Genomic DNA, 26,686 nt, shown 5'->3' on the forward strand with positions numbered 1-26,686 from the left:
AGGACCAAAAGTAAAGAAATCTATCAGATTTAGAAGGCATGAGGCTTGAATTAGAAATGATTGGCGGTACGTTTTAGTTCTGAAATAAGGGCAGAATAGAGTTTTTGGTCAAATTCTTGCACATCTGCGTATAGTATCGCTTTCAGTACCGGAATAAAATTTATAGAGAGGTAATGAGGGTATTTTTAGGAAGTTATTGTAACTGCTAATGAGCCAACAAAGTAAGTTCGTCTATTGTCAACATTAAGGTAACCTAGTGCAAGACGGTAAGGGTAACTTGTTCGAAAAAGGGTATATACCCGTGAACCAGTTGTACACAAGCGTACAAAGCTTTATGTAGCTTATGATTTGAAGAAGAATCAACTGCACGGTACGCTACTACCATATAATCGAGTATTAGGAAAATAAAAATTTCAATAAGATCTTTTTTCAGGCAGAAAGTGAAGGCATGCTTAAAATTTTTGAGTAAAGCACTTTAAAGATACGTCCTGAAACATACGTAGCGTGTCGATCTCAATTGAGTGATGGGATAAGCCATAAGCCTCATACTTCTGTCTAAGAAACGAATTTAATGCTATACCTAGAAGCAAACCAAGAATTTTGGGCCCATTTATAGAAACTCCGTTCATATTTGACCAATCCAAAATAGCATTAGTCTCTATTTGAAAATAAATAAAGGCTGTGTTTGTATTAAAGATATTAAAATTGTGGTAAATTTTCAGATTATCAGCGAATACTTGGTATTGACAGTGGTTTAAAACGTTAGGTAAGTCATTGATAAGAATAAGAAAAAGTAGTGGCCCCAATATATTTCCTTTAGAGATCCCTGCAGTCAGTGAGTGCCAGTCAGACACTGTTCGAGTACTACTAAAAATAGCATATTTTAAATCAGTTAGGTAACTGTAGAACCAGCGAATTACATAGTTATCACAATTTAATGACCGCAGTCTTTTTAGTAGTAGAGTGTACGGAATAGTGTCAAAGGCCTTGAAATAATTAAATAATATTAAGGCAGTTAGCATTTTATTATCTACAGCACGTTGAACACTATCAGTTAGGTGAAGTATAGCAGACTGAGGACTATGCCTCTTGCAAAAGCCAGCTTAATTGAAAGAAAGTAGATTATTGTTTTTGACTAAGATAGACAATTGATTGTCCACTAATTTTTCAAGTGATTTGGACGTTTCTGGTAATTCGAAAATGGGCTTTGTGTTGGATGGCAAAGCTGGAGATTTAGTGTTAGATAAAAAGGTAACCAGAGCCGACTCCCATATTGTTGGAGACTTAGCATAATGAAGAGATTTGTTAACTAATAATACAAATGGTTCAAGTAGAGTATCAGATGATAGCTTCAGCATTCGTTGAGATAGTTTGTCACTACCTGAAGCATTAGATTCGGTGAAAGAACATATACTTTTGACATCAGCTGATGTAACACATATAAAAGAAAAGATATGCTTATTTAAGAAAAGCGGAATATCTAGAATTTCTCGGAGGGTAGCCTCACTAGCTGCTGAGTGCACAGAGGAAATATTAGTACAGTGTTTGGTAAGAGATTTTGTATTGAATCTTGTTAATGGGAATTATGGGCAAGCTCCCATAAGATCGAGGCAGCGAATTACTGACTATTTCGTTTTAGCTGATGCCACACGAGAAGACCTGTTTAAGAGATATGTATTTTTTGCTGTATCTATTTTGCATTTTGAGTAGTTCGACGTCTGTGCTAAAACATTTTTAAACTCCATTTCGCAGCCAGTTCAAGATGCACGTTTAAAAACAAGAGCTTTTTCTTTTCCATTTAAGACATTGGCACTAGATAATGCAAAAGTAAAAAGATTATTGCACTATCAAATGAAATATCATTAAATCATTATTATTTAGCAATAGTTGCTTGAATTTATTACTATACAGACTCGAAACAGATAAAAAGATTATTCCACGTTTACAACAATTATATTTTTGTCTTTAACTTTATCAAAATTTTTCAGAATAAATTGACTATGTTAATATTTTAGAACACTACCGTTTCAATTCAGTAACAACAACTTAAGTGAAACGGAAAGTAGTTCAAAATAATTCAACAGTATGTTGACTTTACATAGTGTCCTCTTAGAATTTGAAGTGTTTTTTTAAAACTAATTTTAAATTGCATAAATGGAGCAGAAACTTTTGAAGTCTTAAGAACAGTTATCAAAATACTTCATTGTACATTTAACGATGCTGTTGTTGCTTTGGGTTTAGTGGAAAACGATTTCAAAATTCATAAAATTTTTTATAAAGCGTGTAACATTATGCTGCCGTGCCAATTAAGAACATTTTTTGCGTAGTTTTTAATATCTAAAGATATGTGTGGCTAAAATGTATGGGAAAAATGTAAAAAAATTTTTTAACAGATTTTAAGAAGATAAGGAAAGTAATGCTTTATTACAGCTGAATTTAATTTCCAGACTTAAAGACAACTCAAAAAAGGACCTGGTACAAATTTTATGTTTTTGGTTCTCAGTCGATTTTGATAAAATTAAAGTATGTTGAAGTTTATGATCTCGTAAACAACTGTTTTTATGGCCACGATCTCCGAAAATAGACAGACTTAGAAAAATAATTATTTAAGTTGCACATTTTAGTCAAGGTTACATTGATAGGTGACAATTTTTAGAGCTTCTTTCCCATAAAAGGCTTTTTTAATTGCTTTTTAACAATATAGAACTCCTAGTAGGGCTTCCCGACGATTAAAAACTCCTCTGATCGCTTTTTTATGATCGAGAACTACTTCCAGTGCTTCTCGACGGTCGATAACTCCTCCTAGTACATTTCAACGGTTGAAAACTTCTCCAAGTGCTTCTTAATGATCAAGATCTTCTCTGAGTACTTCTTGAAAATCGAAAACTTCTCCTTGCGCTTCTCGACGATCGAGAACTTCTCTGATCGCTTCTCGACGATCGAGAACTCCTCCAAGTGCATATCGATGATAGAATACTCCTCCAAACGCTTTTCGACAATCTAAATCTCTTCCGTATTTGTCTTGACAATTGAAAACTTCTTTTAGCACTTCTTGACGATCAAGAACTCTTCCTATCGCTTCTTAACGATTTATAACTCCTCCGAGTGCTATAAAACACATTGAATTCTAAGAGGACACTATGTTAAGTCAACATATTGTTGAATTATTTTGAACTACTATCCTAAAATATTAACATAGTCAAGTTATTCTGCAAAATTTTAATAAAGTTAAAGACAAAAATGTAATTGTTGTAAACGTGGAATATTATTTTTATCTGCTTCGAGTCTGTATAGTAATAAATTCAAGCAACTATTGCTAAATAATAATGATTTAAAGATATTTCATTTGATAGTGCAATAATCTTTTTACTTTTGCATTATCTAGTGCCAATGTCTTAAATGGAAAAGAAAAAGCTCTTTATAATTTAAAAATTTAAGGTCAAGTTAATCGCACGACACCTGAATTTGTTATCAACATTTCTTATAATATATATGTATATGTATGTGATGACTTAAGTTTCGTGAAAAAACGTTTGTTAAGATAGATTGTTGTTAAAAACCCTATTTTTGTGTCTAACATTTTTGTTTACATCTGCTTTATTAATTGACACATTTTTTCTGAACGATAGTGTTTTAACCTTATTTTACTATTTATGACGCTATAAATTTTTTTTTTTTTTTCATTTCTTGAAATGTTACGTTCATATTATCTGAAAACTTCTATTTTTCGAAATTGTAATATGTATTTATATTTTTCTTTTAGTTTTTCCTTAATTCTGACATTACATAGTGTAATAAGTAATAATGCTTGCTGTAAATATTATCAAAAAAAGTGTAAGATTTCGAACAACTTAAATTTTTTTTAATACTGTAAGTGAAATTAACAGTTTTATATTTTATTGTTACTGAAATATAGATTTAAAAAAAATACTTTAAAATTCTACTTTTGTTTTAAAAATTACATTCCTTTTTATGAAAACGTTTATATGCAGTGTATGTTACTAAATACAGTATAAAATCACATTACTTCAAATTTAAAACTAAAAATAAAGTGGTTATACTGAATTACACAAGTCTTTCCTTAAGATATAGTATTAGGAGGTTCCCGTGTCAAGCGCACAGGAACCGAAGCCCCACTAGTTTATACGTATTCGGATATTTATTTTTACCCAAATTGTCTCTTTTATCCTTACCACCTGAATAATTAAGAGTGTGGGATATTTGATAAATTTATAAGGAAAAGTCAAGTAAAAACCAGTAGACAGTGGGTGCTTGGGTACCTAAGAATGAAGTAATACTTTTATAAAATTATACAGCAAACAATATAATTATAAATGTAAAAATGCCTTCGATAAAATAATATTGTGTACAAAAGTGGTGCAATTATCGTAGGAATAAGTATACCTACGTAAATTGGGTGTGGTTTCAACTAATATTTTAGCATTCCATATATTAACAATCGTAAGCAATAAATAATAACATATTACAGTATGAATAACATATAGGCTGGCCAGTACAGGACTGTGCACTTTCATCGAATCTTCAGATGATTTAAAAACAACTTCCTACCGCCTACACTGTTTACATCTCTAACGTCAGACTTATATTTGTCTTATATGCTCACTCACTCACTTATAGTCCATGTTAAATAATAAAAATTGTACTTAAGAAATTTAGAAAAACTATACTGCAGTTCGACTTCCTTTAAAAGAGTAGTATAACATGCCAATAAATGTCCGTTCAAGACGTTCATCACACGTAGGCTTTTTGGACAGGTATTATTCACATCAAACATGTATTCAAAATAGCATTAAAAATTCCCAAAAAATTCCAGATCGTTTATCTGTACCTTTTTTGTATGAAATTAATTTTAAAAAATCGCAATTTAATATGTTACATTACGAAAAAATCAAGTAAAATTGCATTTGCATGATCTGTAGAAATCTTTTAATTTTTTTGGTACAAATGATCACCTTCAGATAAACATGTTGAATTTTCAAACGTATTTACAGTTTGGTTTTTAAATATACTTAGAATGAAGGGATTTAGTATGCGTAAAAGCATGTATGTTAGTGCATCGACATGAGAAAAACAATTGCTACGCGCACATTTGCGTTCCTCTCACTTCTCTGAACTTTTCCCCCACCAACTATGCGAAGAACGTCCTTAAGTCCAAAAATCACTTCAATTACGAATGAAAAAAAAGTGAAAGAATGAAATAAAATAAAATAAAAATTAATTATTGTGTTTGTGCAGTGCAAAAAAAATTTTATTTAGTTTCGAAAATTTTTAAAAAATATGAAAATGTGGATCAACAAATTAATGATAAGTATATTTTATGTACTATATTTTAAATAGAAAAATAAGTTCACTAAATAAATTATTCATTTATGTAATTGATTATGAAACTACATGAATAAGTATGCAGTAAAAAAAAATTCACATTAAAAATAAGTTGTATATCACATGATAAGAAAAAGTCATCGAATTTCGTAGATAAGGACCACCCGGGGCAGAGTGCGTAAAGGCCTGGACTAGTGTGCACGATATCAGGGGCTCAATTTTTTTTGGAACTTTTTTTTTCTCAGAATTAATTGTAAGCAAAAGAAATGAAATTTATAACATCAAAAATGTATGGTATGATGTGGTGTAAGTGTGCAGGGCACCAACAGTACGTCAAGGGGGGGTAGGGTGAAGGAGAAGTAACACGCAAAATCCCCTTCGATCACAATTAGTCTCAAGATCACCAATCTGAAATCTTTGAGTTACTCTAACGCATGACGCATTCATACAAGTATATCTTTAAAATATTTAGGGGTGCCGACTCGCTGGTGAAAGATTTCTGTGTTATGTAAATAGAAATATTGCATTTTTTTTTTTTTTTTTCAAATTTTTGATCTCGAAACAAACTATATCAATATGATGCCAAAATTTTTGATAATACTCCCACTTCTCGTATCCTTTTATAAGTACAAAATGAAAAAGCACTTTTTGTAATTTTATTTCCTAATGCCTTTTTTTAGATCATTTATACTTCTATATTTTAATAAAGTATAAGTTTTTAAACTTATACTAGAATGAAATATAGTAGTCAGATATTCTTAGGAAAAATGATCATAATAGATTGCATTTCATGTTTTTATCACATTATTAACATGTATAATTGTACATCGTTACGTATTTATTGATGGTTAGCTGACAGTTTCTTTTTGAAAAAATTTCTATCGAAAAAAAATCTTGTGAGCAAATGTTTTTTTTCGTTTAGTTTATTTCAACTATTCATAATACTATTATTTGAGAATATCTCAAATACTTAATTAAAAATAACTCAACTTTTTTTTTTATTATCCAATTTTATCAGTTATTTAGACTCTAACAGTCTTTTTTTTAATTTGATGAAAAAATTTCTTATGTGCTTGCTATAGCGTTTTATTATAGAACTTTTTTTATATCGTAAAATAAGCAAGATATGTCTGTGGCATAGATGTAGAAAGACGTAACTTGAGGATTATTATTTTTGTTAAAGTTTACTAATTACGTATTTTCATACTTCTTAGTATAAATTGTATATCATAATCACAATAAGCTACATTAACATTTTTTAAAAAGCCACTGCCAATAAATAAGCACAAAGATTTTCTAAATTATTGTTTTCTATTTCTTTTACGGCAAATTATAAGCTTTTTTTACACTTATACAACAAGTTTGTTATGAGATGTAAATTTTTGAAATTATTAGACTATAATTGAATAATTTTTTTGAATAAGAATCATATCTGTCAACTTAAGCAGAGAAATGCAGATAAAGAGAATCTATGAGTCAGTATTATTTTTAAACTGAGAATTTTACGTAGGAATATTTAAAAAAAAATTTTTTTGAACAAGAATTCAAAATCAAGTAATCAATTCTGATAACAGGGTGCTGGAAACACAAAAAAAAAAAAACATTAAATAAAAATTAAGAACCAGAATTATTAAAATAAACCAAAGAGTTTTTAAAATAGAGTATAAACAAAATTTTAATATTCTTTAAAAAATACAGGCGTTTTACAAATTTATCAAAAAACCTATCTGTATGATCGTAAAAAACCATGAGCCAAACAACAGATAATCATAAAATCTTTTATAAAGTATAAAGCTCTAATTTGGTTCCAGACTGCAATAAAGATAAAATTACAAGCCATGAATAAGAAAACGAAAAATTAATTTCTGAGATATGAGTGATAATCTATATACGTACGAATAGATTTTTTCCTGAATGACTTATTTCCATCATATAAACAATGAAAAAACACTTTCAACAAGTATTCATAACAACTAATTGTTTTACTTTTACAAAGATCTCCTTGTAAGGAGAGAAAATGAAGAACTAAAATTATACTCAAAATTTATTATTATTGCTTGTAATAACTCTTTCAAAATGTAAGATAAAGATAATATAAGCTAAGTAACGATAGTAGTTGATTGTCACAATGTCCCTACCCTCCAATGCATAAGCTCGCTGTTTGACTCCAACATCCCTACAATCGTGGCTGGCGACTTGAAAGCCAAGCACAAATCATGGGGGTGCAAACACGAGAATCCCAAAGGACGCTCCCTTCTCAAACACTTGAGTAACCTTAACATCAGTATTAAGGTTCCGAGCGAACCAACTCACTATCCAAGCTTCCCAGACTAGGACCCCGACATTCTAGACATATTCCTAACGAAAAACTTGACCATCCTTACGGAACCAAGAACCTCTCCTGACCTCCCCTGTAACCATAACCCAGTCTACCTAGAGATCTCTAGATCCCTTCTCACCATACCCGTTACCACCAGTCGCATAGACTGGGTCTACCTTTCGTATAACCTTGAATCCTCTCCATTCAAATGTTGCCCCATTAGGTCCCAAACGGAACTCGACATAGCAGTAGACGAACTCACTGACGAACTCAATAGATGCACACAAGAAGCCACCACAACAACCACAGCTCCCCAACATACACTTAAACTCTCCCGCGACCTCCTGCGTCTCATCAAGGAGAAGAAAAGAGTCCAGAAACTCTGGCAAAAAAGGAGAACCCCCGAACTTAAAGTTCACCTTAACTCCCTTGAAAGGGAAGTCAAATCCCAAGTCTTCGAATTCCGAAACAAGGAATATAACAAATTTATAGCCGAGGCAGAGTCCCACCCAAAAAATGCTTGGAAGATCGTTAAAAAACTCCGTAACAAACGGCCTTCCCTCCCCCCCTCCCCTTCAACAAGGGAACAAACTCTACTCGTTAGATTCAGATAAAGCAGAGATCTTTGCAGATTCGATGCAAAATCAATGCTCCCCCAACCTTGGCCCTAAAGAGTTAGCTCAGGAACACGCGAGAATCACCCACACGGTGCAGCATCAAGTCCTCGACAACCCCGATTTCGAACACTGCACACTTTTAAAAATCAAATGCATCACTCGCTCCCTAAAAACCCGGAAAGCCCCTAGCAGAGACGGCATCTCCAACAGCGTTCTGAAAATCCTCCCTCAAAAATTCATCACGGCGATTTGCAACATCACAAACGCCGTGAGGCGCCTTCGTTACTTTCCAATTGCGTGGAAGGAGGCTACGGTCATCTGGCTCCCGAAGCCGGGAAAACCTCTCAGCAACCCCTCGAACCACAGACCCATTAGTTTAGTCTCCTCACCCAGTAAAATCACCGAAAGCGTCATCCTCGCCCGCCTAAACAAGCACGCCATGGATAACAACATCCTTCCTGACGTGCAGTACGGTTTCAGAGCCAGACATTCAGCAGTTCACCAGCTTCTGAGAGTCACCGAAGACCTCTCCGATAGCTTCATCCACAAAAACTTCACCGCGATAGCTTTTCTAGATGTACAGCAGGCCTTCGACAGAGTTTGGCACGAGGGCCTCCTGTACAAGCTTATACAGTTAGGTTTTCCACACTACCTCATTGGCACCGTCAAATCCTATCTCTCGGACAGATTCATCCGGCTTAAAGTAGGCGACTCCCTCTCCGAACCCCGCCCAATAACCTCCGGAGTCCCCCAAGGCTCCAAACTCTCACCCACCCTTTTCAACATATTTTGCCACGACCTGCCCCAGCGCAAAAACATCAACACGTACGTCTACGCAGACGACGTCGTGGTCAGCTGTACGTCAAAACAACACTCTCAGTGCACCACCCTTCTAAACGAGCACATCATCACTCCACTCAACTGGTATAGTCTTTGGAAACTGGTCGTCAATGAGGCAAAGACTATAGCCATGCTCGTCTCCTGCAAAAATCCCAGGAAGAAATTGCAGAAGATAAGGGTCAACGGAGTAGATATCGACTGGAGCTACTCCGCCAAGTACCTCGGCGTCACGCTAGACCAACGACTCACGTACGTTCGGCACATCAACTGCACCCGCGGCAAGGCATACGGAGCCTTCGTGCAGCTAAAGTCCTTCTTTAACAACAAAGCAGTCTCCCAGAAGACCAAGCTGCGCACCTTTAACGCCATCATCAAGAACATCATCACCTATGCGATCCCTACGTGGGGCGCTGCAAAGGAAGACCGACTAAAGGGCATCCAAGGCCCTTTCATGAAGATACTGGGGTCAGTCCTGGGTATTCCGTGGTACATCAGGAATACTCAAATCTGTAAGGAGTTCAACATCGTCCCTCCAATCCAAGCAGCCCTTGCCCTCGCGACTAGAATCCGCACCGCCATTACGGACCACCCAAACCCGTCCATGCGCTCTCGTTCAGAACCCTGAGGATCCCCAGAATACTCTAGGTCTTCAATCCCCCATGCTTCCTTCGGATGCATCTCCATAATCCGCCGAAACTCGCGACTTCAACTTTCGCACGCTCCCATCAGGAGCACCCATTCTGCCCGCCGTATCCTCTACGGCCTTAAACACTAACAACATTTACACCAAACACAAGTACGCTCCCATTGACTTAATACACAGCGGACTCACACACACACATCACACACATATACAATTACACAAAATTAAATTTCCTCCAACTCTATTCCAGCGCAAGCCAATTTTCGAGCTTCGCCCAGATGCGTAAGTGCCCCTCCTCTCATTCCTTTGAGAGCGGGCCTCCAAAATTCTCCGTTATTTTCCTTCTTTCCTCTTCTCTTATGCCCTTTTGTCGTGTAGGGGAGTGGTCCTACGGACCTGTCCCATTCGGGGAGGTAAGTTTTTAGTCGGTAGGCACACTGGTTGAATCTGACACTACCGCCGGAATAGCCGGGGTGTTTCTGAAGATTTTCCCCTCCTCGCTCCTTCAAACAAAAAAAAAAAAACAAAAAAAAATGTCACATTGTCCATCCAAAAGTTATCTTCTAAACATAAAAATAAAATTTATTTTTTAAAATATTTTTATTGTTTCTCTTATCATTCGCATAAGTTAAACTAATTATCAATTTTCAATCATTTTTTCAAACTTTATATAGTTTCAAGGTAGTTGTTTCCTAAATCAAAAGTATCTAAAAAGATACGATATTGGCATTAAAACTAACATAAGTGTCGGGAAATAAGTGTAAAAAGTTTGAGACCGATTTACCACGTCATTATTGAAATATCCTCGTCAAAAAATCACTCTTTTAACATTGGAGCAATGGTGCAAGCACTACATAGCCCCATTATTGTAAATAGTGTAACTTACCGCATATTAATAAATAATTGAAAAACTACTGAAAACTATATTGGACAGTAAAGAAATACATATGTTTTTTTGAGAATTTTTTACCACATAGTTTCAAAGTAATAGTAATCAAACAAGCAGCTAAATTTATGCAAAAACTGCATTATTGCATTGAAGGCACGACTGATATGAGGAAATATATATCTAACATTACTGTTATTACCACACTGTGTAAAAAGTTGGTACTGTTCGGTGTAGGGATAGTAAATAAATGAACACATTTCCACGGGATGAAAAAAAAGCCTTAGAACACAATGATTGTCGTCTTTAACTTTGCATTGAGTGTCAATCGTATGTATTCTAAACAAGCTAGTATTGTATCGTTTTTTGCGATTTATGAGGTTAATTTTATGTTATAGATATAAATTTTGGTTTAGAAATATTATATTTTTTTTTAATCTATGAGTTTTACGTTAACTTAGTAATCTGAAATGTAAATAAAAATAACGAGTGAGTTAAGTAGGAGGAAACGATAAATTTACAATTTTTCGGAATTTTTGCGATTCAAAGCACAAATTTATTATTATAACTAAATATGATTAATGCAAAAAAGTTGTATTTCGACGAGACCTTTAACTATCACGTTTAATTTACTGTCTTAAGTGCAAAAGAAAAAAGTAAGATAAGGGAAAATGACTTTTTATTAATTTTACAAGCACTTTTCAGCTCATAGAAGGTGTGCGTTACATCCTAGGTAAAAATATTCACACAAAAAAGTTGTATTTTAATAAGATCTACAACTTTTACATTTAATATCATCGTTTAAAGTACAAAAAAAAAGTTAGATAGGTGAAAACTACGTTTTTTCGATTTTTGAGCACTTTTTGGCTCACAGAACGTTTGGGTTACATCCTGGACGAAAATTAAAAATGCGAAAAAGTTGTATTTCAAGTATATCTACAACTTTGTCCTTCACAGCAAACCTTGAAAATATCACGTTATAAAGTTATAGCCATTCATATAAGTGTATTTTTTTAGTGTTTTTTAAACTATTAACTTATTTTGTAGTTTTTGTCACATTATTCCTACGAGTAGTAAACAAATAAACGGTCGATCCCCCCAAAGGTCCGTATCGAGGGACAAGGCTATTTAAAACAGAGTTTTGCCCGATTCTCTGAAATGACGCTATCAACAAAATATTTTTAACCACCCTCATGCCATTCAGCCCACGGCCCGTTTTTCACCTTGGCTTGGGTGGGATCTTGAACAACCTACTACCCCATTTACACGTTAATGTACATCGTATATAGATGTATTAATATTATTCTATAACACTCTTCATGTACAGGTTTATGTACATTTTATACAGGGACCTATGTTAATATTGACACTATTTAATACATATGAGGTTTGTTATAACCTTTAATACTGATGGTGGTCGAAGTTCATTAAGTTGCTTTTCTCACAAGTGCAAACATGATCATGATACGATATTTTATCATGGGATGCCAGTGCCTATCTCTTGGCTTCATTATCAGACCTTAAAACGTAATCGTGATCAAAGTTCATTACAAGACTATTATAAGAAATCCTAGATATAATACGATGTTTCATCAGGAAGTTCCAGTTTATGTCTTCCAGCTCCATCATCAGATCAGTTCAACAGTATGATATTTTTGTATTTTCATTAGAACTCAATACAGCTGCCAATTTTCATTACGCTATGACTCTTGGAAGATGGTTAAATTAATTACCTTAGCTTTCATTACATAGTTAGTTAAATACAGCTCTATCTAACAAAAGCGTGTTACAAATTTATAAGAAGCACCTTTTGCAATTTTAGTTTCTAATGCCTTAGTAAAGAACGGCCCTAATTTAGTAAGAAAGTGGCGAATTTCGGAATCTTAAGAAATTTTTTACTTTTAGATCAACCAAATCTATAAAATTTCAGGAACCTTGATAGAACTAGTAGCTTAAGAATTCTTTTATTTAAAAAAATTAACTGTAGGCATGGATAAATTTATGTCTGTATGTATTACGACTTTCCTTTGTTTGAGTATAACCCCGGTCTATTGGCGGTGGTAACAAGCGGCTAAGAATATTATCTTTACCGAGGAAACTTTAAGATTAGGAATCAACACACAAACAATGTTGGTGTTTATATGTTGGAGGGCGGGCTCGTTGCCTTGTGTAAAAGAGCGAAGTAGCTCGGATGGCCAATTATACATTAAAAAAAATATTTAAAATAACTATTATCAAGTTTCAAAATTTATCTGTTGAATAATCAATTAATTCCTGCACGATATACAGCAATTGTTTTTGATTATTACTTCATTGATTTTTATCGTTCCTTGAATATTCCTTTAAGTTAATGTCTTTATCTTTCTAAATAAATTCATTTCTGCCCTTTTTTGGGTACAGACAAGATTCTCAGCTTTTCTCTTTTATATAAAACAATTTTATAAAATATCTTAACAGCTCCGATTCTAGTTTTTATATTTAAACTCTAAAAAAGAGACTCGCAATCATTTGTGGAGAGGAAGGTGTTTTCAAATAAGAACAATCAATTTTTTATTTTTATTTTTCTTATATTTATTAAATCGTATAATTCTAAGGAAATCGTATCTTCAATTTCTACATGTAATAATTGTATTTAAGTAATCGCGATTCTTTGAGTTAACCAAATAATTGAAAAAAAAGAAAATATATGGCATTAACGATAATTTTGGATTAACTTAAGATTTTTCCGCATTAATTTAACAGAAGTTTTATGTATACAATAGTTCAAATTTAAATTTTTCCTCCTTAATTTCCGCTTATGCACATTGGGTTGGACTAAGACGAATTTTGAGTACAACCACGGAAGGTGAGTGATAGGTAAACTATCTATCATGCAAAGTCACGTAGGGTTACGTTGTCCTCGGGGCCCTTGGATGTCTTGAGCACTGCTCAAGTCATCTACCCAGGAACTTCACCTAAGAAACGTTATCGCTAACCCTAGTGCCTTGACTACTTGGGGGTGCGTCGTCTCCACGCTTAAAGCGGTCGAGCACCAAAAGTCCAAGTAGGAGCCGGTTAGTGAAAGTATTACCAGTAGGTGGTGTATAAACTTACTTTTCAGCTCTCGGCCTTCGTACTTGGTCTCTTTCTCTCACGTTGTGCTCGTCGCGGTAATGTACCGGTGCACGGGAGAGTTCCAGGTCTGGGTAAGCAGCAGATTTTCCGCGTCCCAGGCTCGCTGGAGAAGGACAATTTCCCTTGAGAGTCGGCGTCTTTTATACCTTCGCTGCCTTTTTTTGTGTAAAAGGTTTTCCATCCTTTTGGTGAACGCGCTCTAGCGTTAGCTTAACGTACTATACGTACACTCCCCGGGCGCAGCGTTCAAATTCGAATTTTCATGTTTTAAGTCAGGACGTGTTTCAAATAGGAATTTTTATAAAAAAAATGAAATACATGTATATATGTATAAAGTTTTTCAAAAATGTGTACCCTTGCATTGTCCCCCTTGAATTGTCTATTTGACGGATTTCGTATATTTTATTATAAGAAAAAATATAATAAATAAAAGAATATAAATATAAATCAAAGGCGTATATTATAAATTCTAGGTAATAGAAGTGTCGCCTTGCAGTATACGTGTATTCTTGAAGGAGCCCATAGCCGAAACGGTTCAACAAGTTCTTCAAAACAAGCTATTATTGGATTTGTCTTGACCATGAGAGTAAGATAGCATAAATAAACTGTATAAATATTGCTGATCTAGAGTAATGGTTTAAAAAAGTTTTCAAGAAGCTCTTGACTTTCGTTGCAATTAAATATTAAAAAAAGTTTTTTAGTACTCTTGAGCATAAAACAGATTTTTTATAACTAGCCAAAAAAAAACTTTTAGTGTGATTAAATTTTTCTTAAATTGTAATAATTATTTTTAATATTATGAGCCATTGAGTTTATAATAAAATAAAAACATTACTTTTATAATAAGCCCAAAAAATTAATGCCTCATGCTTAAGAGGCATGAATAATACCCTAATACATGTTTTAAAATCATATTCCATGCTTTTTATTTTTAGCTTGAAAAGTAGCAAGGCCACAAGAAATGTAGATTTTACATATCAATAAAAGTGCAAATTTCACAATTTAATAACTTCGATAACTTAGCACATGGACTTCTATCGCACAAATGACAGTACACAAACTTACAGCAAGTTACTATTATTTTTTGTAACAAAAAAATGGTAATTTATGACAGCAAAGAATTTAAGCACGTCAAGAATATTAGGCTGTCGAAAGTAGAAAATTATGGAAGAAACTAAAGATTGACATTTTTATACATCAGAAAAGATTTTTTTTCACTGAAAATTCACTCATATAAATGGTGCTTGTTGTGTAACTACGTGTTCTTTCACTCGGTTTACTTAAATTTTATTTTATCTTTATAATTCATTGTTAAAGTTATTTGCCTATGCTTTTATTGTTCCTTGCTGTTTTTGCCTGCTTGGTTGGTTGTATTGCTCGCGGTTGTAACTATCTCTTGATCTCCCGTCTCAAGTTAGTTTTAAAAAGTACCCATACTTCTAACCTAAAACGAACAATAAATGTGACCACATGAACTCGAACATTTGTGGATATTATAAAAAATCCGTTGGACCTTGTATCCGTTGTATCAACTGTTTGCAGCCCCATTACACCTTTTGCTCTGCCCACTGAACACTGCTATCCCGGAAGTATTTAGGTGCTGTAAAGATTTGTCTTTACTTTTTGCATCAATACCTTAGAATACCGGAGTATCACCAAAACTTATCCAACAAGTAAAGAAGCATCGACAGGGCATTGCTTCAGCTCAGTCATCTACCAGTAACTATGCTACTTACAAACAAAAACAATCGAATTACGTTGGAAGACATGAAGCTCATGGTTAGTGGAAATGCGGGTTCCATACTCCAGTAGATTACACAACTCAACAACAAAATAGACACCACTAATAGCTAACTTTCTGCCAAGATTAAACTACTCAATGAAGGTATAATGAAATCTGAAGCATTGTCTATATTTACGCGTGATATCAACAATAGATTGAAATTAGATCTTTACCCTTACCTTCTGAATGCAAAGCCTTGTAAAAAAACTGAATGCTGTTAAGACTGCCATGGTGCAGAATAGGGTGGTGGATGATGATTTGGCTGTCGAGATTAAAGAAAAAATTGTTAAATCCTCGAATGCTCTTTATAATTAAAGTCTCAGAAGACCTCAGCCCTAGTGTTGACTACAACAGTTTGGATAAAATCAAGGACATTCTAACAAGCGTAAGCCTTTATACTATAAAAAATAAAACAACTTTGCAAACTTTCTACACCTGCCAAGCCAAGACTATTATTGATTTGCCTGGATAGCGGATATGAAGTATTTCATCTTTTTTTTTTAGAAATCGACGCTACCACCGTGCGTTAGGGTTTCCTCAGATAAGACTAGGGATTAATGTTTATGCCTATCTACTCTCGTTAAATCAACATAACTTTACAAACCCTATAATAAGAGAAAGAACTTAATATATTAGTAGAAAGCCAACCATTGTTAACTTTTAACAACCCACGTTTTTTCTTCCAAACACAAATGCTTAACTCACATCATCGAGACAGAATATTAGTATACTATTAGAACGTACAGTCACTATACAATAAACTTTTAATCTTGGATTACACATTACTCATACTCGTAGCTCTACTAAATATTAATGTTATTTCTACGGAAATCTGGTTTAAGTCTCATAATTTAAATTCAAAGCTACCCTTTGCCAACTACCACATCTACAGACAGGATACGCCGGTTATTAAGGAGTCTCTAAGGCGTGGGAGTGGTGTTCTTGTGGTGGTGGACAAACGCATACCTTCAAATCAGTTCAATTCTAATATTAATATTAAATGCGTTACTGTCCGTTTGCATTTAGAGGGCTTCAAGTAATACAAGGATCGGTATACATAACACCTATTTCAGACTAGTCAGCATACATTGAGTTGTGTGATCATCTTGAGATACCATATAATAATTATCCTATCTACAAATTTGTAATTTGCAGAGACTTCAATCTGACTTACCCCTCTTAGTCTAATTATACTTTGCAACTTCACCAAACAGGCAACATTTCACCTAATCGCCAATATGCTGCTACTCGTCTTCTTAACACTTGCAGTATGCTAGAATTTTAACAGCTCTTTTTTCCCACCCCTGACCGCAAGTACCCACTGGACCTTCCGTTTGCGCTGGAACCACTTGTCAATGTTAACCAAGTAACGGAAAACATTCTGCAATCAGATATACATCACATGTCTGGTTCTTTTTATATCCATAATGTTAAAACTGTGCTCAGTTATAGATCAATTCTGGCGTTTTGTGAATGTTCGCACCACACATAGTTATACCCTCAACTCTATCCATCTCAATGATATAACAGCCTTATTACCCATTGACAAATTTAACCTATTTGCAACGTACTTCTTACTTTTTTGCATGCAATTTTCCACTGCTCAATCTGAATCTTCTTGAAACACTGATAACTTTGACTTTTCTTTCACTCTATTACAAATTATGACAGCTACCTCTTATTTAAAATCCACGAATCACACAGGTCCCAACTTGATATCTTTTTTGTTCATCATTAACTACTTCTCTCTATCTCGTCTATTAGTGGGTCACCTGATGGTTAAACTTTTCCGTGAACAAATCAGGTGACCCAGAACTAGCCAACAGTGACAGACCCGTAGTTTTGCCAAGCCTCGTATTAAAACTCTTAGACTTTCTCGTTCATTGAGGACTTTCTGCTATTGTTGCCCCTTACATTTATTAACAACAACATGGTTTCATTAAAAGTCATTCAATTATTAAAAATCTTTTTTTGCTCAGTCATTCTGTCTTCTGAGTGTTAGAATGAGGTTCTCAATTTCATATAATTTTTTTGGACATAGCCAAGGCCTTTGACACTGTTCTGCACAGTGTTCTTTTATCCAAAGCATCGTCATTTGATATTACCGGTGTCTTACATAATGATTGGCTTCATATCTTGTTGGTTCAACTCTAAAGATTAGCTCAGGCGGTCCTTAATCAGATATTTTTGAGGCTTTATCTAGTACAACTCAAAGCTCCCACGTTAGTCCTGTTGTACCCACCCTTATTATAAATAATTTACCATTATCTCTGTCGCCCACTACAAGCTGCTTATTACATGCTCATCACGTTAAATTCTTTACACGCATAGTATCGTCATCTGATGGAGTAACCCTGCAATAAGATATTACTGATGCTGCGTTGTGGCACGAATTAAGTGGCCTTACATTGCATAATAAAAAGTGCAAAATATTATCTATTCATAAGACAAAACATGCTACGAGGTTTAACCATTCAATTAACTCGCCCATTGAAAGGGTTGAATCAATTTTAGATCTTGGTGTCATCTTTGACTCACATTGGTTGTTTAACAACCATATATTCACTACTACTTCTAAATGCTTTAAGCATCTTGGATTTACACAAAAAACCACACACAACCTTTCGAAGCCTGAATCGAAACTTCACCTGTTCAAGACACTAATTTTTACTTGCATAACATATGCCTTAGTAATTTGGTCTAGTCACACCTAATATCACTTTGCTCTCTTAAATAACGTCATCCTGCTACACTCTAAGACTGACATCTTAATGACTTTTACCGATCACAATTATTCTGCACTTTTCTCCGAAGTTTTTTTGTTTTAAAGTAAAAACTTACATAAATACCATGATGGGATTCTTGTCTTCAAACCAACATATAACCTATTTAAATGCCCTGATCTATTTATACTTTCGTTAACAAGAAATCCTGAATACCTTTTAAAGAATCTGCGTTACTTATCAGAGTATACTTACACTACAAACTATCTGTACCACTCTCCCATTTCCCGTTCAAGACGTTTGAAGAACAATACCATTCTATATCTACCTGAATCTATCACCACACCAATTTTTTGGAGAGACCCCGGGCACTAGGATTATTTTATTTATTTTTGTTTAACATTTAGCAGGGTCAATCACGTAATCTATTAAATTTTCACATGAACAAAGTGTCAGTTTAAATGTTTGTTTCCTGGTCTAGTTACAACAGCTGCTAAGGACCTATTACATTACCTTAAAAAAATGGGAAACCAATGAAGTTTGTCAGAATCACATAATTCTTTTTTTTTAATCAAAAATTTCCGTAACAAATACAAAAAAGCCTTTTTCAACTCTGGGAAAACATAGATTCCTAAATAAGAAGTACAGAAAAATTATATATATTATAATTAATAAGACAGTAACATTATAAAGAAAACTTATTGATCATTCCTTAACCTAAAAAAAATTCTTAAAATACAGAGGAACAAAACTGTTTCTTTATTAAGTAAATAATTTAAAAAAAAAAAAAATAAAAAAAAAATAATTGGATACGGCAGAGAAATCTTTTAGAGCTCGTACTTCGTAAAATTAAACGTGTGAAAAATGATTGCACATACTATCCAGCCATTTCCTAAAATATGCAATCTTTAAAATACGTGAAAATGAGATTGTTTGGATTTTTACTAATCAAAAATGTCATCTTACAGTTATGAAAAAGAATTATAATTAAATGACTTCTAAATAAATGATTAATACTTCTTGTACATAAAAATAAAAAAACGTTAAGTGCATTTTCATCCGTTATTTTGAGGACTATTATTACAGTATCAGGTTATTAGTTTTCAAACATTGATTATTTTCTAATTTTATTTTATTCAGCATTTTGCAGGACAAGTTATCTTTAAAAAAATTTATCACTTTACCTTTCTTCATTTTTTAGATTTACGTTCTTCATATAAAGAAATGTTTTTTTATGATTCTTACAGATATTTGGAGTTTAAATAATATATTTTTAATATTTTCGAAAATTGTTTCACACGTTTAATTTCACAATTTACACGCTTTGAACAATTTGACGATTCTGCGTCAGCTTTTCTAAAAAATTTTTAGAATTATTGAAAAATTGTTTCATTTTTCCTGATTCTTAAAGTTCTTGAAGGTCAGGGGATAACGTTTCTCATATAAAGAAATGTTTTTTTATGATTCTTACAGATATTTGGAGTTTAAATAATATATTTTTAATATTTTCGAAAATTGTTTCACACGTTTAATTTCACAATTTACATGCTTTGAACAATTTGACGATTCTGCGTCAGCTTTTCTAAAAAATTTTTAGAATTATTGAAAAATTGTTTCATTTTTCCTGATTCTTAAAGTTCTTCAAGGTCAGGGGATAACTTATCAGCAATATATGTAAATTTTCTGTGTTAAAACTTCTATAAACAATACGTTTTGAAGAGTTTTTATAGAAAACTAATAAATTATATAAAAAAAAGATTTTTTAACCCATATATGGCTATTTTACATTAATATTAACACTACTAGTTGCTGAACATGATTTAAACAAGACATTTAATAAGAAGAGTAGCCTTATTTTTATTTAAAAAATGGTAGATCACTTAAATTAAAATAATTAAGGACTTTTTTGCTTAAAATTGTCAATGACATGTAAAAAAAGTTGGAAAAAGGTCGTTAGAGCAACGAATTCGCAGGTTTTATAATAAACTTATTTTAACCATAGAAACTTATATGTTACATGAAAGAATTTTCAAGTTCTTCTAAAAACGGTGTACAGCCATATTTGTTCTTGGCACTTTTTATACTTATGAACTGCGTATGTATGTAAGCAAAAGAATGAAACATAACAACGCTTTTTTTGTAGATGTACCTGTAAGATGATAAAAGAACTGTTCTAAGGATATTTTATCGTACCTTGACAAGTCATTATTGAAAATATCAATTCCTCATAATTAAACATAACTTTTTCCAATCTTTCAACATATGTGGTAAAAAAGTTGGATTAACCTAAATATGGCTTTGATTTCCTACCTAAAGGTCAAGATCAATATCATCAGTCAATGTCCTATTCTATACGACACATATTTTGTGAAATATTTTTTCTAAATTAACCATTTTAATATTCCTTTGAGCGCTCACTTAAAATGGTCCAATCTGTAAATGAATGTATGTGACCTATCTTTGTTGAACAAATTTAATAGTTTTATAACATAATATAATATCGGTTTTAGAACTAATCCGTTAAAGAAAAAATTAAAATTTTATAACTTCCAATTAAGTTTTAAAAGCTTATGCTTAACCATGAAAAATTAAATATCAACAAGAAGTAACTCATACGCGTTAGTTTTTTTTAAGGGATTTATGTGCCTAGACTGAGTATTGGGTGAGATTCATGCACGATTTCAATTAAAAAAAAATACTTTGTTTTGTATCCATTCTAAGAGATTCAGTTTGATAAAAAAGTTTACTGAGCACCCCACAAGCAGCTGCATGTCTACCATCCTGATTTCGAAAATACAGACAAATGCACGAAAAAGAACATCGTACATCACAAAAGAGAGAAAATGCTAACAGCAGCTGAAATATGACATCAGTGTAACCCTTAACTTCTGACTTACTCTTACTATGTTCTTTAAATTAATGAGATGAAATAAAATTCTACTTTATTTTTTACTTATTTTATGTCTCTGATAAAATAAAAATATAATACCTCTGATGTATTTTTAAAAAACTATTTTTTGTAGTGGACCTGGAATGTTTTTGATAAAAAGAATTCCCATGAAACATTAAATCCAACTAGTTAATCTATGCTGTTTGCTGCTTAGCTATGACGGTTTTGACTACATCATAAAACAAACAATCAGTAAATAATATACTAGCTTAATACGTACTCGTAACTTAATTTTGTTACCTTAAAAAATAAGATATCTATTTGAATATCGTCCGTTTCGTTGAAATGCAGAACCTACTTAAGATAAAAATAATATGACAGTAAGTAACTTTTTACCTTTGCTTTTAGTTCATTCCACTTTTCATTTATTCTATCGAGATCTCTCTCAATGCTATTTGTGTCGACATCTCGGCCAGCAGTCTGAATTAATGCTTGTCCTAAAGAGTTGATTTGATCTACTGAACGACTGATTGGCTCAATTTTACTATCTTTCAAGACCTTGAAATCATCTTGTTGAATGCGTATTAAGTCAACATCTGAGCTTACAGATTTAAGCTGACAGACCAAACCACTAACATCTTTAATGTTATCTATTACTTCGTTGTAAATTTGACAAAATCGTTGTAATTTTTCTAATAGTAGGCTTAGTTCATCCTCTTGATTGCGTATTTTTTCCTCAATCAATCCAAATTGCTTTTTTAATGCTTCTACTTGCTGTCGAATAATCACTGAATCAGTCACAAAACCTAAGTCTATAAGATTTTCTCCAGAAGAAATTAATTTTTCAATTTCTCCTCTTAATTGGTTAATACTTCTAGAAAAATGTCTATTTTTTTCAATTTGCTCTCGCACAACTTTTATTTCACGACCTGGTGTTTTAATATATTCTATTTCTTTCTCCACACTCAAAAATTCTTGAGTAAGATTTTTGAGCATATCTGTAAACTGTGCAACTGCTGTTGCTGCACTTTGCAATTCATTACATCTATCATCTAGCTTAGCCTGTAAATCTTCGATACGATCAACAATACTGTCTACCTCGTCTTGAAAATGACTTGCATCAACACCTAGCTCACCAGCATTATGTACTAAATCTGTAGCTTGCTGACGTGCAGCTAAAAGTGGTTTTTTCAGTGTGATTGTTTCTTCTCTCAAATTCTATTTGAAAAAATATAGAAAAAGAACTTTTACTCTGTTACAGTAAAAAAAAAAAAAAAATGAAACCCTTACCTTTATTCGATCAAGAAGTTTAGGATCTTTTGCATCCCCACCTAGAGCATCATGAGACGCAAGTTTGTCTTCACATCGCCCTAATCCGTTTTCAAGCTCACGTAAATTTTCGTTGAAGTCAGCAAGATGCCTTGCCATATTTTCTAATGATTGATTTCTTTCTAGCAAGTCTGAAAACATTCCAATCAATAAGCTAGAACATTATTTTAGAAAAACTAACTTTAACTAAGTAATTGAAGGCACCGAGTAAGTGTCACATACCATTATTAAGTTTATCCCATCGTTGTTTTATTGTACTGAGCTCAGTTTTTACTATATCCTTATCAATATCACAAGCGCTCAAAAATGTTTCTCCAAGAGTATTAGTATTTTCTAATTCACCAGACTTTTTCCAAACGTCATTTTTAAACATTGAAAGCTGTTTTAGTTGTTTGTCTATGTCTTTACGGTTAAAAGAGCCTGGCTTAAGACTCTCAAGTTTATCTTCAGCTTGTCTGAGCCAAGGCAAAAAAATATTGTGCACTCTATAGTATTTTTTACAGTGCTCAGTACAAGTCTGCAACTTTGTTTGCCTTTCTAAAGTATCTTTTTTTAATCGCTCCCATTGAAATTGCAATTTATCCAAATCTCGATACAGAGTTTGACTCTCGATTTTTTGAGACTTCGATGTCTGAGCTGTATCACGACCTTTGTTAAGTAACATAATAACTTCATGTTCTTTGCTCATGACATTTCTATAGACAGGCTAGAATGAAAATAATAAGCTCAACACTACATTTGGTTACAATAATATTAGTAATTAAAGAAAAATAAGAGAAAAAAGGGCTGGCATTTATTATTTCTGCAGTTGTTATAAATGTTGATAATAATTAGTATAGTTATTTAATTATATTCCTAAATTCCGAAAATGCCATGAAAACGTTTCGGATTATGCCTAAGTAATTTAATTAACTTACAAATTAAAAAAAAAACTGTGTAAAAACAAGTTTACATACCTCATGATGATCGAGTTGTTGCTGCAAAACTTCATGATCAGCAGATACAAGAAATTTTTCAGACATATTACTAAGTTCATTAGCTATCCACCCAAGTATTTTACTACAAGATGCCTCAAACTGACGCTCATCTTTCAGGCTGCCTTCAATTTCAGCTTTTTTGTGATCAAGCTTTTTTTGTATATTACTGTAAAACTTTCCAACTAATAATATTTTAGCTTGAATATCTGACCTTGAAGCTGCATCACTTAATACCTCACACAGCTGTTCTCCTGCAGATTCAGCATCGGCAAGAAGTGGCCGCTGACCTTCAAGCTGTCGCTCAAGATTTTCAACTTTTCGCAATTGTTCTTCTGCCTTTTTGTTATACGGCAATTCATCTAAATTATCAGATATCCCTTGTAAAGCATTATGGAGCCGATTAAGACTAGCATCAAATTCTCGACTAGTACCTACAGCATCTCCAAGGCTATGTGCTCTATCTTCTAACCGATTCAGTTGATCACTCCATTTTTGCAATATGGTTTGAAGCTTAAGTTTAATCTGTTGTGCATCGATCGAATCAGAAATAATTCGAACGAGTACTTTATCACTTACTTTGACAAGATGATCAAGTTGAGGCTTCTGTGTCCTGAATTCTTCTTTAAGAACTTGAACTTGCTGTACTTGACTAGCTACCATACGTGAATCAGAAGATATTGGTCCCAAAGCACTTAACATTTTTTCTTTGGTACCAAGCCAAGAGAAGAGCCCCTCGTATGTGTCATAAAAATTTCTTATATCATCAAGAAAATCAATTTTTTCCTTACATTTTTCAGAGATGGACTTCCATTTGCTGACCATGTCCTCTAATTCATGATTCAAGACATATACACCGTCTGAATCACTTTTTCGCCTCACAAGATCCCGTACTTGAGTGACAGTGCTATCTAATAAAGATTGTCTTTCGTACATTTCTTCAATTACTAATTTTAATTGCTTAGTCACTTTATCTGAATCAATTCTTGTTGCAGGTATAAAATCCTTGGGCAACTGTCGTTGAATCTGCGTGAAAAAACAAATTACGTATGAAACAAACCAAATATATTTTCATTTTATTTTTATGCACAAATGAACATACATAGACACATACGAGAACATACACGTACACACGTAAGTATGTACATTTATATATATATATTTATATATATATATGCATATAAATATAGTGAATACTTTTATACATTTAAATAAAATGATATTTGTATTAGACATCGCAACTTTTAAAACTTTATGATTGGTTTCATGCTCTCACAGACAACATTTTACCTATTTAAAAATGAGTATTAGTAACTATACTTTGAATAAAAGCTCCATAAATGTTTAATAAAAAATAGGTGTACGATTTTTAAGGTGGGCCAGAAAGCAAGAGTACTAGCCTAGTTAAGGTCAATGAATTGTAGTCCTTTACGATCTTAAAAATATAAATAGACTTTTATTGATATTAATGTTGATACATGTTGATAATATAAACATTTTAATTTATTATTAAAAATATTTTTTTTAAAAATAGCGTTAAAAGAGGTAATACTTTAATGTCAATACTGTTTAAATCGCACTTAGAACTTTAAAAGGAGTATATAATATATTCGCCTCGCATCGTAGTACAAACGACTAACGCAAAAATAAAAAGAAAGCAAAGTTTGCCACATTTGAAGAGAACTGATTTTCCTGTCATCATTTCAGATGAATAATTATACATTCCGTACCCATAATAAATAATGGAAATACGAAGTGCAATGCTGCGATTCAGGGCAAATGTCGAGAGAAAATCACATTTATATGTTACGAGCTCAGGCCCTATGCATAATAATAAAAACTCATGTGGAAAAAAAGTAATAAATACGAATTCATAATGTTAGAATGTCGTTAAAAAAATAATTAATAGGACAGAATGTCAACAATCTTTTATTGGAATAAAAACATTAACTCCACACATGGCTTTTTAATTGTTTTACTTATTAAAGATACATGGACTAAAAGAAGAAAGAAAAAACAACCATTAACAAAAATTAACCTTTATACTTAAAGTATACAGATAAAGTACAAATAAAGTATAAACATCTAGGATATAACTCTCAAAATATGGAAAAAAAGTGCTCATCAATCAACCCAGAAAGAAACATGTATAATGTAGGAACATGTATATTAAAAAAAAACTTATCTAACCAAATACATTTACTGCCATTTATTATATAATTGTTCATGCTCAAAATTTAACACAATTCCTCTCCCCTTAACCTTTCGTTATTCCTCTCAGACTCAGGTTAACCTCAACCACCCCCCTACTACCTTCAAACAAAATAAGATCAAATTGCGTCACTTTCGCCCTTACTTAAACTTACCCTACATTTTCTTCAAACGCTCTAGACTTACCCCTGCAGTCGCCTAGTGCTCCTCTTAACATGTATTTACCATGTACCATCGACCGCAGAATTTTTTTTTAACCTTGAACCTCTTCACTAACGCTCTTTTTAGATATTTTTGTTGAATCTTAGTTAAGTCATTCTACAAAAATCAGCATATTTTTATGGCCAGAATAAAAAAACGCTTAAAAATTATTTTTAGTTGTAAAAATATTATTTTTGTATAATCAGTAATCATAATTTACTAATTTTTTTAGGCCCTACTGAATCTCAACGAAAAAAATTTGTACTCCAACTTTCTTATTTTATTTTTGCAAAATAAGAGCGTTACAAAATCTTATAAAAAGGAAGGTGAGGGCACTGTCCACATTTATATCGTGTACTTACGATCAATACTTACACAAGTCGCTGTCTAAGTTAGAAATGAAGTGTAACGGGCTGTTATGAATTTTTTGGAAAATCGAGATAGTAACCCACCTAATTAAAATTAAACTTTACCATTGGGCTTATCATACAAAAAAAAGTAATATTTCTACTCAAGTCTATAACCAAACGCTTTGAAAAGACATATGATATTCTTTAACGTAACAGAATCTTAGTTTTTATTTAGAGGAGACAGAATCCTCGAATTCGAGAGCCAGTAGCACTGGCTTATTAGAATGTAGATATAAAAAAAAAAACTTTTTCTCTTTCCTTCATCTCCAAAGCATATAAAAAGTCTAAATTAAAACGCCAAATTTGAATTGCATGCGTTCCTAAAAGCATTGTCTGTTAAAATATTCAGTCCGTAAATTTCGGACCCGCAACTTTAATAGCATCCAACCTTGGACACAATTT

The 26,686-nt window shown here is 32.9% G+C and overlaps 1 protein-coding gene across 1 annotated transcript in view; it reads right to left on the minus strand.

The window, feature by feature from the left end:
- The window catches only part of shot (dystonin-like protein short stop), a 1,026,404-nt gene that overhangs the window by 345,040 nt on the left and 654,678 nt on the right, over window positions 1-26,686 (minus strand). The window contains exons 16-19 of the mRNA XM_089596194.1: window positions 23,445-24,488; window positions 22,711-23,194; window positions 22,450-22,619; window positions 21,556-22,377 (exon numbers count right to left, since the gene is read on the minus strand). Coding sequence (XP_089452320.1) covers window positions 21,556-22,377; window positions 22,450-22,619; window positions 22,711-23,194; window positions 23,445-24,488 — 2,520 coding nt within the window. The remainder of the gene's footprint in view (window positions 1-21,555; window positions 22,378-22,449; window positions 22,620-22,710; window positions 23,195-23,444; window positions 24,489-26,686) is intronic.

This window comes from Copidosoma floridanum, unplaced genomic scaffold, assembly GCF_036245765.1.
Source record: "Copidosoma floridanum isolate Cflo_tuat_1 unplaced genomic scaffold, Cflo_Japanese_pri ptg000030l, whole genome shotgun sequence".
NCBI classification, from domain to species: Eukaryota; Metazoa; Arthropoda; class Insecta; order Hymenoptera; family Encyrtidae; genus Copidosoma; species Copidosoma floridanum.